The sequence below is a fragment of the Lissotriton helveticus genome, chromosome 5_1 (assembly GCF_964261635.1).
Source record: "Lissotriton helveticus chromosome 5_1, aLisHel1.1, whole genome shotgun sequence".
In the NCBI taxonomy this organism is placed as follows: Eukaryota; Metazoa; Chordata; class Amphibia; order Caudata; family Salamandridae; genus Lissotriton; species Lissotriton helveticus.
In genome coordinates this window covers 193,130,663-193,150,422 of record NC_136065.1, presented here as the reverse complement: position 1 = coordinate 193,150,422, position 19,760 = coordinate 193,130,663, and the positions used below count along the sequence as shown (strand labels likewise).

Genomic DNA, 19,760 nt, shown 5'->3' with positions numbered 1-19,760 from the left:
CAAACAAACCAAAGCTGTGCAGCTGAATGTGGCCTTGGTGTGGAAGGAGGCGGCCTTAGCTTGGAGGAAGAGGCTGGTCATCATAAAAAAGAGGCGGGCAGGTCCACCTACAGTGCCTACTTACCTCTTCCAACTTGCTCAGGGTATTCATAGGGGGACGAGCACTGACTGCACTGCACACCAGGAGACTCTGCTCCACCGGTGGTTGGTGAAGTTTTTTTGCTGAACTTCGCACTCCCAGTGGAGCTAGGAGTGTAGACTAGCAAAAATCCACAAACTCCACCAGTGGAGCAACGTTTACTTCCCACTGTTACCTGTTGACCTTTTTCAATCGGAATTCCACGCCACAAAGCGCCCCTCGACCCCTGAAAGATGCCTTGACTTAGACAAAGTTGGACTTCCTGGTGCATTGCTATTCTGTCTCATATGTAGCTGTCGATAACTTGCTGATCTTAACCGAGTCTACCTATTGGAGTGCATGAGCAACTTTCTTCACTGTTCATAGCTGTTGATTTTCGTTGTTCCTGTGGTTATCCGGACCCCTGCACATGTGAATAGCTGTTTCCTTTCATGTAGATGACCTGCCCAGTTCTGGGTATAGCTGCAATTATATTTGAATTATTTTCTTGCCCCAGCTGTTCTGCCTTTTGGATAGCTGTGTGTCCAGTGGATGCCTGTTCTGCCCAAGTCTAGCTCTCCAGCCACATTCCTACCTCTCCAGATAGTTGAAGAGGGTCCTGCTTGCCTTACTGCATGGGGTGGACTGACAAGCTTTGGGAGGTGTGGTGAGAAAGGTCTGTGAGGTGGCAGGTTTACTCACAAGGCGACTGTGGGGAGGGATCTGCAGTACAGAAGGTGTCATTAATAATCCAGCTGTAGAACATGTTTTACTTTTAAAGATGCCAATGATCTAAAATTATGTGTCTTAAAGCCGGCATGGATAAAGTGCTAACTTAACAGGAAATTGACCACAAAGTCTTTATTGCAGCCAGCCAATCCAGCCTTATTTTCAGTAGGTGGTGAGCTGGGTCCTACAGGAAACATCCAGTGGGGCACTCTGAGTGCAACGTCAAACCAACCCAGGGCTGGGAGGTCCTGTGTATTACTTCAGGATAGATCTCCTGATTTCCTTTCCAGGTATAGAAACATATGGCTGCAGTGGTATGCTGCACATGTGCAAAATATGCACTTTGCCCTAGCAAAGTTAGCACGTTGGAAGGACTGGAGCCTGTTGAATACCTCTCTTTGCGTGGGATGTACACTTAATTAATGCAAACATAAATATGCCTGATTCTTATTACACCGTTTTATGAACAAAGGACTATGGTTAGAGAGTAAATGTGCATCAGCTAGCCACTAAGTATTTCCGGCTCACAGCCAGTGTGGTATGAGAATTTGTGGCTGCTTCTTCTGTGCACAAGGTAATGAGTTCATTCTTCTTTCCTTATTCCTCCTTCACTCCCCTCCTTCAGGCCATTTTAATAGGTTTCGGGGCTGCACCAAGCTCTTTAGAAGCACAGCCATAGCAGGCAATACTGAACTTTCTGTTCAATTCGCAATGCAATACTGATAATGTTGGTATTCAGTACACATTGTCTACCTTGTAACGTGTCCACTGATTATCTCTGTAATATGCACTTAATGCTTCTCATCTGGATTTGCATGTACCAGATAAAAAGGTATGGGTCCCATACGTTAATGCTCTGAGTAATGCAATATCGGCCGGTGCCCTAATACCGGGAACTTGGAAAGGCGCTGAAATTGTCCCCATCCACAAAAAGGGCAGCAAACATAAACCTGAGAACTACAGACCAATTAGCCTTATAGACACACTCCAAAAAATGAACGCCAGGCAGGTACTGAACAGGCTTAATGACTGGACATAGACAAATAGCATACTGTCCCCATGCCAGGCTGGGTTTAGATCCAGTACTAGTACAATAGATCAAGTCTTCAGACTCCTGTGTATTATCTGGAAATATGTTAAAATCAGGAAGGGGCACATTTATTTGGCATTCGTTGACCTGAGGGCAGCGTTTGACCTCGTACCCAGATGTTTACTATGGGAGTCACTTGAAAAACAAGGTGCCCCCCTAAATTTGGTTATGCAGCTAAAAAGGTTACATAATGGGAACTGTGCTAGAGTCCGCTGGGGTATGAATGGGGAATTAACAAAGCCAATCCCAATAGAGAGAGGAGTGATACAGGGTTGTGTACTTGCTCCAACCCCGTTCTCCGTCTATATTAATGATGTGGTGGACCACCTACACGACCAAGCAAGCGATCCTCCAAGGCTAAACGGGAATTTGGTGCAGGCGCTGCTCTTCACAGACTACACCATTCTGATATCACAGACCATTAAGCGGCTACAAACATGTTGAACAGGTTTAATAGATACTGCACAGAAAAGGGCTTAGAAATAAATGCAAATAAAACTAAGTACATGGCCGTAAACTCACAAAAGACCATTAAAAAGAATCTTGTGCTCAGTAATGAGAAAAAAGAATATGCCACTAGTTTTACTTATTTGGGCATATTACTAGACACAAAACTAGCCTGGAACCAGCAAATAAACCACTCAGCCTTAAGGTTAGCCCAAGGGTCAGGGGCAATCCTTAAGAAGTACATCTCAACTACAAGCAAAGCTGTGACACCAGCACTTGAGATATAAAAATGTAAGGTCCAGGCTGCAGCATTGTATGGATCAGAGTTATGGGGCACAAGCGACATCCGGCATCTAACAGCTGGGGAAAACAAGTTTGCAAGGAGATTATTAGGATTACCCCAATCAACACCACTTGTCCCAATGTTCCACGATCTAAATTTGAAGCGAATAGGTCATCTTGCAACCCTACGTCCAATGCTCTGTTGGATACGGCTATGGACTACACCAGAATTACTAGCATATAGAGAAGGTGCACAGGAATTATTGGCTATTGATACATGTCTTACCTTCCCGTGGTTAAGATTTGTCGGGAAATGGCTGATTGAGTTAGGTCTTGAATCATACTGGACTAAACACATAATTTAACACCAAGTTGTAAAGGCAATCTAAAGGGTATTTATTGGCAATATATATATATTGAATGCACTCCACTCAGACCCAAGACTAGGAAGGTTAACAAGTGAATTCCTTTCTATTATGCCAAGTCCGAAACGCGAGGATTTTCGTGACCATATACAACCGTTCCTAGCAAGAATTCTGTATCTAAAATTAAGATATAATACGTTACAGATTAAGAGCTATACTGTAAAATGGGGGGGGGGAGGATCATGCCTGTATGCACTGGATGCACTTTAGGGCCTACAAACAACATCGAAAACATTGCACATATTTTGTTTTTTTGTCCGGTGCATGATAGGGTAAGGAGCAAATGGATTCGACCACTATGTAATTCGTTGGGATTCAGAAAACATCAAGAGGCGCTGAGGGTACTGACAACAAGTACCCTACCACATGTAATATTTGCGCTATCATGATAGTTGTTTATAGTGGGTCTAATAAGAAAGAGAATGGGGCTAAAGTTGTGAAATTCCAATGACCAAGATATCTGCAACCGTGAAACGTACCTCGGACTGTATGAATATTTAGACATTACTCCATGTATATTTTATTGAATTAAATTGTTTTACTGCAATTGCCAATTTTATTGAAATTATGTAACATTTGGCTAAAACATTTTAGATTATTTTATGGACATGTTTTATAATGAAATCTTTTATGGGTGTAATAAAGAATTTATAAGTAAATAAGTAAGCATGTACCAGTCAAATCCTCAAAAATGTTCTGCGACATGTAATATGTGGGTTTGTATGTGTGGCTTATGTCGGTCCAGCCACCCGGTTTCAGTCTCCCTATTTTTTGTGTCCATTTTTGTGTGTATTTGTCTTCCGCGATGGTCATCTGCTTGCCTGTCTGCTGCCCTACATATATCTGTCTGAGTCGGCCTGTCAATTGGATTATTAGCATGTCTGACTGAATGTTTGGCAGTCCGTTTGTCTGTGCCGGACCAGTCTTCCCTTCTTGTTATTTGAAGAAGCCATCTAGTGATAAGGAAAAAAGAAAACATCTTCACCCAGCCGTGCTTCACCAAATATCTCTGCCAGTGGGCATTCAAGAATGTTACTTTGGTTATTGTCGTGTTCTTGGGTTAAGAAACCTACAATGACATAATTCATCGGATGGCCCGTTGAAAACAAAAAGAGAATTAATGAACTGCATCATGGAGAGTTTCGACGCTGTAATGTTTGATGCTCTGGGCTGGATTAGGATAATCTCATAGATTGAAGATGAATCTCTGAAGTACATTTGCTATACCATGTAGGTCCATATATCCCCACCTCCTTAAAAGCAAGCAATAACTGGGAAATGTGTGCAAAAACATTAAGCAGTTTAATTTCATTTGTTGAGAGCTGTTCTATAATGGCAAAAGTGATCTTGTTCCAAAGATGAGACAATGCAACTAAACTATAATGATATCATGCCACTTTAGGAATGGATACCACAAAAGTGTTTCCTATGAAACTACTCTGGCTGTTGACGGAGTAGGGTTTGAAGTACTCCTCTCCTGAAAGTGCATGTTCTATTTAAATGATAGCTATGGAGTAAGTACTTACTCAAAATTCAAAAAAGCCATTTTGGACTGGAAAGGGATCTTGAAAGCGCTATATAAATACCATTAAATACAATAAATGCCTTCTACTATACTAACAATTGTTCAACAACATAGGCACAAAGGGCATAAGAGTACTTGCAGCATAAAGTCTGACTATAATGTAACATCAAAACTATTTACTATGATTGGCGTACTTCGGCAAAATCTGCACTACCAGTCTGTTGTATATCTCCCACGCAATATCCCAAATCCTTGGCCATTTGCCTATACTACTCACCTTTGGAAACCCAGCTCTGCATTATTCAGTCACTTTTCTCTGCAAAACTGACTATAACCTATCATAATGTTGTATATAAAGGGGCCAATTATGATACGGCCCGTAAAGGCTCTGATCTTTGGTCAGAGCCTTTAGGGCCGCATCGTAATGGGCCGGTCGGTTTCCTTTCCAGCCGCCTCATTATGATGGAGGCGGTCGGAAAAGGAAACCGGCCCGTCCTTCTGGCTGGCTTCTGATGGGCTCGATGAGCCCATCTGCCAGTCAGAATCCGGGCTATAATCTCAAGGGTGGCTCTTCCGCCCTTGAGATTTCAATCACGCTTACTGACGTTTTCCATGCTGGTCTGTCCGGAATGGAAACCATGTCGTAAACCATGTTAGGGAGCCCTCAGCAGGTCCCCCTTTGATGTACAGCCATAAGGTGCCTGCCAAGGGGTGCAGGGATGAACCGCACCTCCCATAGTGATGGGAGCATGCATTACGGCCGGTTTACTGCAGTAATACATGCTCCCATAGTGAAATATAGGATTGCGACCGAACACTGTTTGGTCGCATCCTAATGGGGCGGTCAGGACCGCCGACAGGGTGTCAGTCAGTCCCATAACCAAGTTAGTGTCGGGCAGAAGTGATTTCACCTGACATAATGAGCCCCAAAGTGTATGTTTATGCTGAGGCACTAATACCAATGTTTATTGATACCCAACTCAATGGTTCCTATTTTATCAGTCTCAAGAGGATGTAGCACTGAGTAGAACTCTTGTGGTTTTTACCTGCTACTCTGGGGTGAAACTCTAGTAAATGCATTGGTTCACTGTGTCATTAGACCCAGCCTTGTTCCTTCTATGTCTGTTGTCAGGTTTAGCAAGCTTGGGTCCTGATTTGAGCATAGTATGACTCCACTAAATGTTCAGATTGTATATTAAGTTCTAAGATTAGGCATACAGTCTTACCTTTGAACATCAGAGTGCTTATCCAGCTAGTTAATGAAAACAAATGTAATTCTCAACCCTCTTCTGTTATACCAGCGTGCTCTATGATATTGTACAGTCTTAGTCTGATCCTTCCCCTTCAATTGATTAACTCTTGGAGAAGCTTTGTCTCAGTGTTACCTGGATCTCGCCTAGACAATGGCAAATCATTATATGGTGTGATATCTAAACAGCATCATTTTAGACTGCAGACTGTATAAAATCAAGCTTCCTAAGCTTCGTTCATGTTCCGCGGTTCGCCTCACCAAAGTCATTTTAACTGTCTTCCCATTTTTAAAAGGATTGTACTGAAACCCATGTGCATTGTGTACAAATGCCTCCATGGAGATGCTCTACTATTCTGGAAATCGTGCTGTTAATTGCAGTATGCCCAGTAAAGCTGACACTTTGTACTTTCAATTCCAGCCTTTTGGCTGCTCTACGTATCTGGAAAGCTTTTCTGGCGGGGAGTTATTTTCTTATTTGGCAGCTTATCAATGGAATCAGCTTCTGCAAAACCTGAGGGTGATTCCTGCCCTATCCTTTTTAGGAATACGCCTGAGCTTCCCCTTCAGTCTTTAACTTACTTTTGCTCAGTCATATCCAACAGAGAGCACCAAGAGACCCCTGGGGATCCTTAACATAACATAAAAACACATTCAGTATGCAAAAGCAGTTGTTAAATGGTATTTGTGTTTTGTGAAACCATTTTTGATCTTGATTTATCTGATGCTTTGAGAAAGAAAATAGACTGCTAAAGGAATCTTGTTATTCCGTGCTTTAGACAAGGGAAAAATTACAGCTTCACTTTAGGATCTGAAGAGAATGTCTGATTTCTGGTCGCTCAGAGAACATTCCTGAAGGCTCGCTAGTCAGAGCGAGACTCATGGAGGAAATATTGATGTCACTTTTTATTTGGTGGACATGGTAATACAATGATCTGCGAAGTTTAAATTGTAAAATAATGTAATTATGCAGGTTTTTCTCTTAACATATTTCCTAAAAATGCAGCAATATGGCAACATATGTATATTTATTATGCATATTGTGAATAGGTACTCGTATACTAGTATGGTATGCTTAATGCAGTTATTGAAAATGTATTTTCTTTTTCCATTGTTATTAACATCTATTTCTTTTTTCATTGAATTAAGGGTTGTACGACAAATGCTCTTATGCTTCACGTGACCGAGGATGGGTCCTGGGAATTCAGACAGTTAGTGATCTGGGAGCCAGAGATCCACGCTACTTCTTCTCGCTCAAGACAGATCGTGCCCGGAAAGTGACCACCATCACTGCTCACCGTAGCTACCTCCCCAACCAGTGGGTGCATCTGACTGCCACTTACGACCAGCGCCTGCTCAAGCTATATGTCAATGGTGCACAGGTGGGGACAAGTGGCGAGCAAGTGGGTGGCATCTACAGCTTTTTGACGCGGAAATGCAAAGTTCTCATGGTTGGTGGGAATGTTCAAAACCAGAACTTTCGGGGTTATATTGAGCATCTACGTCTCTGGAGGACAGCTCGCACCCAAAAAGAGATATTATTTGACATGGGGCAGACGAAAATTAGACTAGACACCCTTCTACCTCAGTTAGTGCTACAGGACAGTTTTGAGAATGTGACAAATTCCTGGTCTCCCATGAAAAATGGCACTCTACCTGAAATGGAATTCATTTACCACCATGGCTTCTTATTGGACACTAGTCTCAACCTCCCGCCTTGTGGGCAAACCGTCTGTGACAATGTAGATGTAATTCGAAGCTACAATAAATTCCCAAGCTTTCGTCAACAGAAGGTTGTACGCTATCGGGTGGTGAACATCTTTGATGACAACAAACAAGACCCAATGGTCAGCAAAGAGCAGGTGGAAATACAGCACCATCACCTGATGGAAGCCTTTAGTAAGTACAATATCACCTGGGAGCTAGAAGTGTTGGAGGTAAAGAACACCTCCCTCCGCAAGCGGCTTATTCTGGCAAATTGTGACATCAGCAAGGTTGGGGATGAGATTTGTGACCGCGAGTGTAACCACAGCTTAACTGGTTATGACGGTGGGGACTGCCGTGGATTATATGCAAGGAATTACCTCAAGAAAAAGCATAATGGTGTCTGCGATATGGATTGTAACAATGAGAAATACTTCTTTGATGGAGGAGACTGTTGTAACCCAGACATTACAGATGTCACCAAGACGTGCTTCAACCCTGCTTCTCCTCACAGGTAGGTCCATTTAAATGTATACTAAGTCACATACAAAACATTAAGGATATTCTGTGTCAGAGAGCTCCACGTGGTTTAATAAAATTAGCCATACTCTAAACATTGTTTCCATAAATTCAGGAATGTATAGTCCAGATTCCAATGAGTTTCTTGCTCCCCTATGGCTAAAGTCACATATTGAAGATGATGTTTCTGAAAACCCACAAAGATGTGATCATCTTGGTTTTCGGAGGATTCTGTGTTTGAACCTTAATGCTGAGAAAGTGAAATATCTAGACCCACTGCCCCTTCACTTCCCCATGTTAAATCTTGGTTTGACCAAGACGGTAGAGTGGCAAATGAATCCCTGCGTTGGGCTCTAAAGCAATCCCATATAGACCAGTGTGTTATTGTAGCCAGTAGATAGATTTATCAACAGGCATTAAACAAAAGGAAATTGGCCATGAAGGAGGATAAATGGGGGTCTAGAGTTAGAGCTTGTCAAGTTAAAGATTGTCAAGACTTCTGGAAGGCCGTGCTGTCAGTTTTATCTACCCCGATGTCCCAAGAAAAAGTAATGGTTCATATTATGGTAGAGGCATGGCTGGCGCATTTCTCTGAGGTGTATGCTATTGATAACATGGTCGTTGAGGAAGTGCATATGGTTAATTCCTCTTATCCAAAACTTAATTTTGGAGAGGAAGAGGTGCTTAATGCGATTGTCGAAAGCTGGTGTAAAAAGGCTCCGGGTACGGGCGGTGTCCTCCTTGATCTATTCAGGGAGGACCTTAGGTTTTGAACCCCTGTGCTGACCTGTGTATTCAATTCTGTTTGTTGTTCAGGTGTGCCTATGTCGTGGTGCACCTCAACAATTATTCCTATTTTTAAAAAAAAGAAATATGCTTGATGTAAAGTGTTCTCGCCTGTTATCTCTTCTAGACTCGACAGCCAAAATCATTGGGAGAATAGTTTTGGACTGTCTTCTTGTTGGATAAATAAAAATAACATACTCTTCCCAACTCAGTATAGTTTCAGAGAGGGGCTTGGGACTATTGAACAGGGCCTCAATCTCCATCTAATTGTGGCAAAATAAAAGGGTGTCTCTACTCATCTGGTGTTTATGGACTTGTCTAGCGCCTTTGATTATGTATGCAGGTCTATTTTAGAGATTATAGGTGTTGATGGGGGGTGGTTTAATTCGTAAGACTCCTACTCTATGATCTCACAGCATCTGTAAGATTTGACAATGCTTGACAATGCTTGTGAATGCACATAGCATTTCAGAGTTAAGCGTGGGGTGCACCAGGGATGTGTCCTTGCCAGATCCATTTTTACTCTATACAAATGATTTGGAAAGAACATTGGTATCTGAAAGAAGCACGTTAGTTATAGATTCCTTACCTTAGAATCACCCCCAGGCGTCAGACTGGATCCGGAAAGTTTTTTCGTCAGCAGTACCGCTGCGCATCGGAAGGTGGCGTCGGTCGGCTCCGCATCTGTCGCTGGCGTTGTGTTGCCGAGATGACGTTGCGGTAGCTACTTAGACGCGGCCCTAGCGCTGACGTAAGTTCTTTCTTTTTCCGCGCCAGCCAGCGTAGATCTGGGAAGAGTGGTACGTCCAGTCACTTTTTGACTGACTTTTTTCTTGACTTTTGTCGGCTTCTTCTTTGAGTCTTCAACTCCTAGTGCACTAGGGCTGCCCGGCTTCAAGGCCTGCGGTTCATGTAACTGACTGATGTCGGTGACGGATCCGCACCGGCTGTGCCTTTTTTGCCTGAAGCGCTACCACGATCCCAAGTCGTGGACCTGAACCCACCGGAACCAGTTGGGGGGCCTAGGCCCTTTCCACCGATGGCTCCGGTGCAGCAGGCCACCCTTGGTTCCAGGCCTGGATGCGGATCGGTGCTGGTTGACCTCATTACACCTCCACTGGCGCCGCTTCCACCGGCACCATTACAACATTTGACCCTGGTCAGCCTCCCGGCGGGCGTCGACCATGGCCTCTATCCCAATGTGGACCCGGAGCCGGACAGACGTCGCACAATGTCGGATCTGGCTCTGAGAGGAGTTTTTGTGCCCCTGTTCACTCCTGGGGTCCCTTTTCAGCCAGATTGGCACCCAGAGGATGATCAGGAGGACTGGGAGGGGCCAGGAGACTCTTTAGCTGATCAGGTGGAATCTGAGCAAGACTGGAGAGAGGAACTGGGGGATGCCAGTGGTCTGGACACCTCCCCTGACCATGGCATGTTGTCTCCTCCTAACGTGGCTACGGAGGAGGGAGCTTCGTACTCAGTGGTGTTTCGTAGGGCAGCCGAGGCTCTCAACGTTGCACTCTCTACCGTGGCAGTCAGGACTAACCCCCTGACAGAGGTGCTTCAGCCGGCAGCGAGTTCTTCGGAGCCTCTGCCTCCATTCAACGAGGCCCTTACTGATGTCCGTTTGGGCACTTGGTCCAGCCCCAACACGGGGGCTCCTGTTGATAGGATGATTGCTCGATGCCACCGCCCAACCCCGGGCGACCCTACTTTCCTTTCCCAACACCCCACCCCTGAGAGCTTGTTGGTTCAAGCCTCTACTTTCTCTGACGTTGGTTTAGGGGGGTCTTGGCTGTCTGCATCTATCTTAAGTTAGAGCTTTACAAGTTTTATATTAATTCATTCTAGTTCCAAAAGCGCATTCCCTACTGCTCCACCGGAAAGGGAATCCAAGAAGCTGGATCATCAGGAAAGAAGATTTTCTCTTCCGCCAGCTTGGGACTGCAGTCGGTAAACACTGCATGTCTATTGGGCTGTTATTCCCACTCTATGTGTGACTCAGTTGCGCAGGTGCTGCCTCAGTGACCGGAGGAGGACCGGACAGTGCTCTCCCAAGCTGTTGCCTCTGGGAAGGATGAGGCCAACTTTGCTATCGGTTGTGGACTAAATACTGCTGTCTCTCTGGGTAGAACAATTTCTACGTCAGTAGCTCTCAGACGCTATGCCTGGATGAGATCCACAAGCTTTTCTGGGGATGTCCAGAATACCCTCATGGACATGCCCTTTGATGGCCGTCGCCTTTTCGGCGACAAAGCGGACAACGCTTTAGAGTGTTTTAAGGACTCACGAGCTACGGCCAAGTCTTTGGGCCTCTCCAGCCACCCCGCACAGTCTGATTTTTGCCCCTTTAATAGCTATGGAAGGGGTGCCCCGCTATGTCCCCTCCCAGGACCACAGACCACTGCATGTTACCCAACCTTCGTGCGGTCAGAGAAGTGGGAGCAACCGTCGTGGTTACTGGGGCCGGCGGGCGGGCCACTCCATCAACCTCCCTCTACAGCAGCCTCCAAACCGTCCTAATCTGACTTTTCAGGCCTATCAAATGCCAGTGGGCGGCAGGATTCGCCATCACCTCCCCCACTAGCACACCATCACGTTGGACAGGTGGGTTTAGCAGTCTGAAGGGGCTACTCCCTCTCCTTCGAGGCTACCCCTCCAACCATGCCACCGCAATACCACCGTATGTCGGAGGCTCACCTGGCCCTTCTCCATTAGCAAGTGGAGAGGTGTGGTGCAGCGGCCAGGGCACCTGGCTTTGGAGCACAGGGTTCACGGTTCGATCCCCGGCTCCGGCGTCATCTCAGCTCAGCACCATGTGACTCTGGGCAGTAGCTCACTTAATTTCCACGATGGCCCCCAGCGCCTTGAGACCCGTAAGGGTGAGTAGTTCGCGCTTTACAAATATGGATTTACATTTACATTTACATTTGCTCTCTTGGCCAAGGGAGCCATTGAGCGCGTTCCTGTCCCAGAAGTAGGTCGTGGTTGTTATTCCCACTACTTTCTGGTTCCCAAGAAGGACAAGGGCCTGCGTCCAATCTTGGATTTCAGGAACATCAACCGCTTCCTCCGGAAGGTGAAGTTCAAGATGTTGACGCTTGCTCAGGTCTTGTCTGCCCTCGACCCGCAAGACTGGATGGTTACGTTGGACTTGCAGGACACTTATTTTCACATCTCCGTCCTGCCCGCCCACGGGTGTTACCTGCCGTTCAGGGTAGGCCACAAGCATTTTCAGTTTACCGTGCTCCCCTTCGGCCTTACCAGTGCCCCTCGGGTGTTTACGAAAGTCATGGCAGTGGTTGCAGCTCATCTGCGCCGATCAGGGGTTTCAGTCTTCCCCTATCACGACGAGTGGTTGTTGAAGGCGGGCTCGCCCCAAGCAGTTGTCTCCCACCTCCAGACTATGGCAGACCTCCTGCATGAGCTGGGGTTCTCAATCAATGTGCCGAAGTCACACCTGAATACCTCTCAGAAGCTCCTCTTCATCGGAGCAGTTCTGGACACTGCACAGTTTCAGGTCTTTCTTCCCGAACAGCGAGTCTGAGATTTTCGGGCTATGATTCCGATCATTCAGCCTCTATCCTGGGTTTTGGTCAGAATGACCCTGAGGCTGCTGGCCTCATAGCCTCCAGCATCCTGTTGGTCAATCATGCCAGGTGGCATATGCGGGCTCTGCAGTGGGAACTGAAGTTCCAGTGGGCGCAGCATCAGGGGAATCTGTCCGACTGCGTTCAGATTTTGGAGGGCACTGCTCGACAACTGCAGTGGTGGCTCACAAACCAGGATTGGGTCAACGGCAGGTCCCTCTCCCTTCACTAACCAGAACACACAGTGGTGACGGACGCATCCCTTCTAGGATGGGGCAGCCACATGGGAGAGGCGAAGAACAGAGGCTTCTGGTCTCCGGCGGAGTCCGAGCTCCATATAAACCTTCTGAAGCTCCGGACGATCCGTCTTACACTCAAGGCATTCCTTCCCTATGTCCGGGGAAGAGTAGTGCAGCTGTTCACGGACAATACCACTGCCATGTGGTACTGCAACAAACAGAGTGGGGTGGGGTTGTGGACCCTATGTCAAGAGACCCTACGCCTCTGGACATGGCTGGAACATCAGGGCATATCCCTGGTAGTTCAACACCTGGCAGGTTCACTGAACGGCAGGTGCATGATGGATCACGAATGGCGTCTTCACTCAGAGGTGGTGCTAGGTCTCTTTCTACAGTGGGGAGAGCCTTGTTTAGATCTATTCGCCATCGAAGAGAACGAGCAATGTCAGCAATTCTGCATGTTGGAATTTCCAAGGCAGCACTTGCTAGGCAACGCTTTTCATCGCGAGTAGAGTTGCAGTCTGTTGTACACCCTTCCACCTATACCACTTCTGCCCAGAATGCTGAAGATCAGGTGCGACCGGGCCCAAGTCATTCTTGTGACTCTGAATTGGGCACGAAGAGTCTAGTATCCCGAGCTGCTCAACATGGCCATCGATCCTCCGACCCGTCTTCCTCTTCGGGAGGGTCTTTTTTTCGTAGTAACAGGGGATGGTCCTCCACCCGAACCCGTCCAGCCTCCACCTCCTTGCATGGAGATTGAGCGGTGGCAGTTGATGTCTTTCAGCCTGCCTCCCGAAGTCTGTGATGTCATTCTGGCAGCCAGGCGTCCCTCCACTAAGATGGTATACGCCTGCCAGTGGAACACATTTGTGGCATGGTGCACAGCAAAGGCTGTGGATCCCATCTCTGCCCCTCTTTCTGCGGTTCTCTTGTTCCTTCATTCCTTGGCCCAGCAGGGCTCTGCTCTGGGCCCTGGATTCCTTACCGCCCCACCCATCCTCCCCGTTCTGTGAAATGATTTCTAGGGTTACGGTTATGCTTTCAGGGTCCTAGTTTTGTTCACCAGTTGTCAGTGTCTTGTATTCCTCTGCGTTTCTGGCGCAGACAGTCATGTACAGAACTGACGTCAGCGCGCGAGGGCGGCGTCTAAGTAGCTGTAGCGACATCATCCTGCTGACACGATGCCAACGATGGATGCAGGGCCGACTGACGCCACCTTCTGACGCACAGAGGTACTGCTGACAAAAAAACGTTCCCGATCCAGTCTGACGCATGGGGGTAATTCTAAAGTAAAGAATCTATAACTAACTAATGTTTCTTACAGATATATCGTTACTGAAGGTAAGTAACTTGTTCATCTGTCAGGGCGGACGTTCCTTATGTTGAGCAAAAGGCAGTGCCTGTGCTCTTATATGCTGATGATGCTGTTCTCCTGGCAAGGGTGTCCAATGGCCTTAAGAGCCTAATTTTTAGCTATGTTAGATTTATGAGAGACCTGGATTTGGAGACTAATCTTATGAAAACATTTACAATGGCATGTGGCCCTAGAAATACAAAAACCTGTACCTTAAATATTGGTGGTAAAAAAATTAGATAGGTTAAGTTCATTTTCATACCTGGGCTTAGAATTTGATGATGGGTGCACCTGGTCAACTTGTTTCAAAAATAGGATAACTCGCTATACTCGAGCAGTAGGCACTACTTCATCGCTAGCCATGTCCATTGGCAAAAAACATATTGCAACGATCCTGGAGATTTATAATCGGAATGTTTGCCAATTTTAACTTATGGAATGGGTATTTGGGGATGCAGAGATGTTGGTGCTAAGCAGTTGGAGCAGAACAGATTCTGCCGTTGGTTATTAGGCGTACCCCCCTCGATCCCGCATTTCCCCCTGCACTAGGAGTTAGGTATGGAGTATGTGCAGCTTACTATTAATGCCGCCCCTTTGGTTCTTTGGTGCTCAATTTGGCCTAATAAGGAAGCTAAACTCAACTGGGCAGTAATTAGAGAATGTTTGTCTAGCGCTTGTGGCTTGGCAATTGCATGGGTAAAATATACCAAAGAGTAAGACTGCTTCCTAGCTCTTGGTTGTGTACATTTGTTTGAGCACCCTGAGACTATTATGAAAAAGGATAAATATTGGGTTCAGGACAGTATTTGTAAGCATAGACAGGCCACCAGAGAATTAACAGAAGTGGACAAACTCCTGGTTAGAGATTATTGTATTATCCATATGGTGCCAGTAATTGCCCCTTATTTATTATATGTGACAACGGTGTATTGGCTAGATTTAGGTTAGGCTCCATTCACTGGTTTATATGTTTTCCATTAGGACAGTACTCCTCAGCAACTGTTGGTACTTGCCCATGTAATGAGCAATCTAGCCAAACTGCATTACATTATGTATTTTCCTAGTGATATTATGTGCCATCTATAAGGACTTTTTTTACCTTTCTTGTGTAAATATAAATTCTCTAAGTGCAAAGCTGCTCTATTCTTTTGATTGCAACTCAATGATTGTGACACATGTTATTCAGTTGCTAGCTTTTTGAAGAGCATCTTAGCACAAAGAATGAGTATGATGTTTTAACAAAAATGTATATATATTTATTTGTATCATTCATTTTTGGTCTCTTACCATGATTGGAATTTTCACCTATGTACTATAAATCCCTTAAAGATGTTGCTGGTGGCTGTGAATTTATTCATATAACATGCTGCAGATGCATGTCATTACATCGCATACTAATACCACACGTGCCATTACAACGCGGGTATTACTATGCGATGTCAATGACAACGACATGCCATTACATCACCTATTTTTACCACGAGTATGCCTTTACCACGCATGCCATTACAATGCATAGGCATGCGTGGTAAAGCTATACTCATGGTGAAAGTTTGCAAAGTAAGTGACTACCCTACCACTACACAACCCTCCCCTGCCTCTCCCACTACAGTACACGCACACACTACAACACTACTCTAAACTACACTACATACACACACTACAACACTACCCTGAACCCTAATGCACTACACTACTCAAACACTACAACACTACCCTAAACAATAAAACACTACACTGCACAAACTCTACAACAGTACCCTAAAACCTAACACACTACAACACTACAACACTACCCTAAACACTAAAACACTACACTACACAAACACTACTATACTACATTATACCTAAAACACTACACTACCCTAAACCCTAAAACACTACACTACACTTCACTAACACTACAACACTACAACACTACCCTAAACCCTAAAACACAACACAAACACTACTACACTACCCTAAACCCTAAAACACTACACAAACACTACGACACTACCCTAAAACACTACACAAAAACTACTATATTACATTAAACCCTAAAACACTACACTACCCTAAACCCTAAAACACTACACTACACAAACACTACTACACTACCCTAAACCCTAAAACTCTACACTACTCAAACACTACTACACTAACCTAAACCCTAAAACACTACACTACACAAACTCTACAACAATACCCTACACAAACACTACAACACTACCCTAAACCCTAAAACACTACACTACACAAACTCTACATTACTACCCTAAACCATAAAACACTACACTACCCTAAACCCTAAAACATTACACCACACAAACACTACTACACTACCCTAAAACACTGCACTACACAAACTCTAAAACAGTACCCTAAACCCTAAAACACTACAACACTACCCTAAACACTAAAACACTATACTACGCAAACACTATTATACTACACTAAAACCTAAAACACTACACTACCCTACCCTAAAACACTACACTACACAAACACTACAACACTACCCTAAACCCTAAAACACTACACTACACAAACACTACTACACTACCCTAAACCTTAAAACACTGTACTACACAAACTCTACAACACAACTGAGAGAGCGCAAATCGAAAAAAAATTAGAAGTGCACCATATTTACAAGCACGTTGCATTAGCTTAGTAAAGATTATATAAGAGTGTCGAATTTATAGAGTGAAAATACATAAGAGTGTTTAATTAGAATAGAATGCATATATCTGTGTGAAAAGCTAATATAGAAGTGTGTAGAGATGTTAGAATGATGTTGAAATCCCATGTTATGTGGCTGATGTAAAGGAGAATGTAATACTGCTAAACGAAGAAATGTGTAGGCCACATGGCAGTTCACAGAGAATGAAAGGGGTTGTTACACACACATGTGAGATGGATTTTAATGTTGTTATAATTCAAAGTATTATTGATCATAGAACTAAAAGATATATTTTATAGAAGTGTTTCATATAACCATTGTGTGTAATGAGTTAGAATATTGTTTAGACTAAGAAATTAAAGGTTTATAGAGTGCACAGGCCCGTTTTATGTAATTCTAACAAGCCTGGATAGAGAAGTTCATTTCTTTTGATCTGCATGTGCTAGTTAGAAGAATGTCATGTTAAGCATAAATTGCGGAGCCTGCTCGATGGTTTACGACTTAGAAGATACGGTGGAGGCCGGAATTTGGGGCCCACTGTATAAGTGTCTGTTTGCAGGTGCGAGGAGGTTCCAATCAAGAGAGTGATGAATAGAGTTTTTTTCAGAGAGCCAGGCACAGGCCTGGAGGAGGCTTCAGGAAGTTCCTGGGGGGTACCGTCCTGCCGGAGAAGAGTCTGAGAAGCAAGGTCAACGCTAACGATGGGCCCAGAGGAGTATCAGCATGGAAAATGCCAGAACCAACACCACGTGAGGGGCGTCTCTAAAGGGCGTTTCTATTGTAAATGTGATTTTTGTATTAGGGACAGCACCTCTGGGTGGAGTTAAGGCAGATGGTCTGAGGAACCTAAGAGAGCGGATGGGTAGGCAGATAGGTTAACTGCGAAACACTGATTCACAACGAAGACTAAGGGAAGTGAGTGATCTTCTTTGGAAGTCACCACTGCTGACACCTTTTTAGGTTAAGATTCTGCTAAGTAGGGATGTCACTTAGTCTAGTGTAGGGACAGTCTAATCTGAATTTTCTTCTTTTCTGTAAATGACTCATAAGCTACAGCTTGTGTCTATTCTTGCAACTCTGATGATTTTCGAATTGGTTTTGGTGATATTCTTCTGTCGACTAAGAGCATTTAGAAAATTTATGTTTGTATTGATACCAGTATATCTTTTCAACCTTATTTTGAGATGTTTGTATCTCCAGTTAACTTTGGCTTTATAATAAACTTTTAAAACTTATTCGTAGTAAGTGGTTCTTTAGAGTGGTGTAAGTCCTTAACTGATTGACCTAGTAGTGGATTGCCTTTTACTCTATGACAGGTATCAACAGTTCAGTCGACCTGATTTGGGATCTAGACCTATAGAAATAGATCAGAAATCCCGCCGTATCAGTTGGTAGCAGAGGATGGTTACCTTCTAGAGGAAGGTGATCTAGACTAGGTTAAGATTACCCCAAGGTCCCTAGAGATCGAGAGATGAGCAGCGGAAGAATCGCCTGCCGAAGAAGGTGCTGACGTGCGAGAGAAAAGCAGCAGGGTCGGACGAGAGTGAGTATAACAAGGGTAATGCGTTGACAGATTGCGGTGTTTTGTGTTGTATCTGTATTGTAATGTCATGCGGAGTTGAATGCCTGTAGTGTGAGTGAGAGAGGGTTGTGAGCGCGCGCAACCTGGCTGGGGGAAAATCTTACGTTCGGGGAAGAGCTTAAGTGGTTCGGGTGTATCGAACATCCAGAGTAGTTGTCGACCAGAGAAGGGGTCATGAGGTACCATTGATCGCCCGCAGGACCGAGATAGGGGGAACGCAAGCGTGAGTGTGTGGGTAACGGACGCAGGTCGAAAGTTACCGTGTGTAAGTAACCTATCAGTTAAGGCGATTGTCTGGACGTACACGGAAAGACATTTCGTCAGTTAAGGTGACAATTACAGTTAGACTGTGGGCGTACAGTCAAGGAAAGTGATCGCTTGGTCGGAAGTAATCATTTTTCAGAGTATGAATGGGACGCATGCATGACCGGGAGACGAGCGGAGAAAGGAGGGGAACTGCTGCAAAGAGGTACGAGTGACGTCAGCGAGAGCCGCACTGTGATAGGCCGGTTGGTGTGAAGCCGCGCTGTGATAGGCCGGTTGGTGTGACGTCAGCGAAAAGCCGCGCTGTGATAGACCAGTTAGCGAGAATTTTGTAGATTTTGAACATGAAGTGTTTTAAATGGTTGAGAGCGATCTTTAAGAGGAAGAGAAGAGAATCTTATTACGGGGAAGAGGCACCGCCAGAGGGTACACCAGCTCACTATATGGCAACGAATGTTGGGTTGCATACTATACTGTGGCTTGGTACCTGGAGTAAGATTACAGAAGGGAATGAGGAACTGACTTTTCCGAAATACGGAACGTTTAGACTAGAAGTGTTACATGAGCTGAAAGCAGTTATGTCCTCATTGAGACCTTTGCCTAGACCAACACAGTTTGAGGCGCTTAATGCGTGGATTAGGGCGGCGCACGACAGGAGTCAGAACAGGCGCCAAGAAAGGGTAAGGCGATCAGTAAGGGCAGTACAAGATGCCAAGTGGGATGCGGAAGCTAAGAAATGGAGGGTACAGACGATTGAGGTGGATAAGTTGTACCCAGTGAGAGAGGTTACAGGAGAAAAGAGACCCATAGAAGAGGATGACGAGAGCAAGTCGGAGGATGGCCTAATAAATAGGTTGTTGATAGATAGACCGCCTCCGGACAATAGGGAGATAGAAGGTACTGAGCTCCCAAAGGAAGATAGGGTAGACATAGAGGAGAACAGGCCACTCCCTATAACGAATTGGGTACCTACCAAAGGTGAGGAGACACCTCAACATAGTCCTGTACAGAGAGTAGTCGGAAGGGTTGTGGTGCAGAAGATGCCAGCAACAGAGAGGGTTGAGTCTTATGGATTGCCAGATGCTCTTCAAGTACCCGTTACCATAGGTCCTATAGTGTCGGTTTATCACCCAGAGAAAGGGAGAGAGGAAGAACAGGTACGGCTAGACAGTGAAAGAGTTGAGATGGA

At 45.1% G+C, this 19,760-nt stretch overlaps 1 protein-coding gene across 2 annotated transcripts in view; it reads left to right on the top strand.

The window, feature by feature from the left end:
- The window catches only part of PAPPA (pappalysin 1), a 1,283,063-nt gene that overhangs the window by 679,420 nt on the left and 583,883 nt on the right, over positions 1-19,760 (top strand). For both annotated transcript variants that reach the window (XM_078641985.1, XM_078641984.1), the window contains one exon: positions 7,015-8,083. In XM_078641985.1, the coding sequence (XP_078498111.1) occupies positions 7,015-8,083 (1,069 nt within the window). The remainder of the gene's footprint in view (positions 1-7,014; positions 8,084-19,760) is intronic.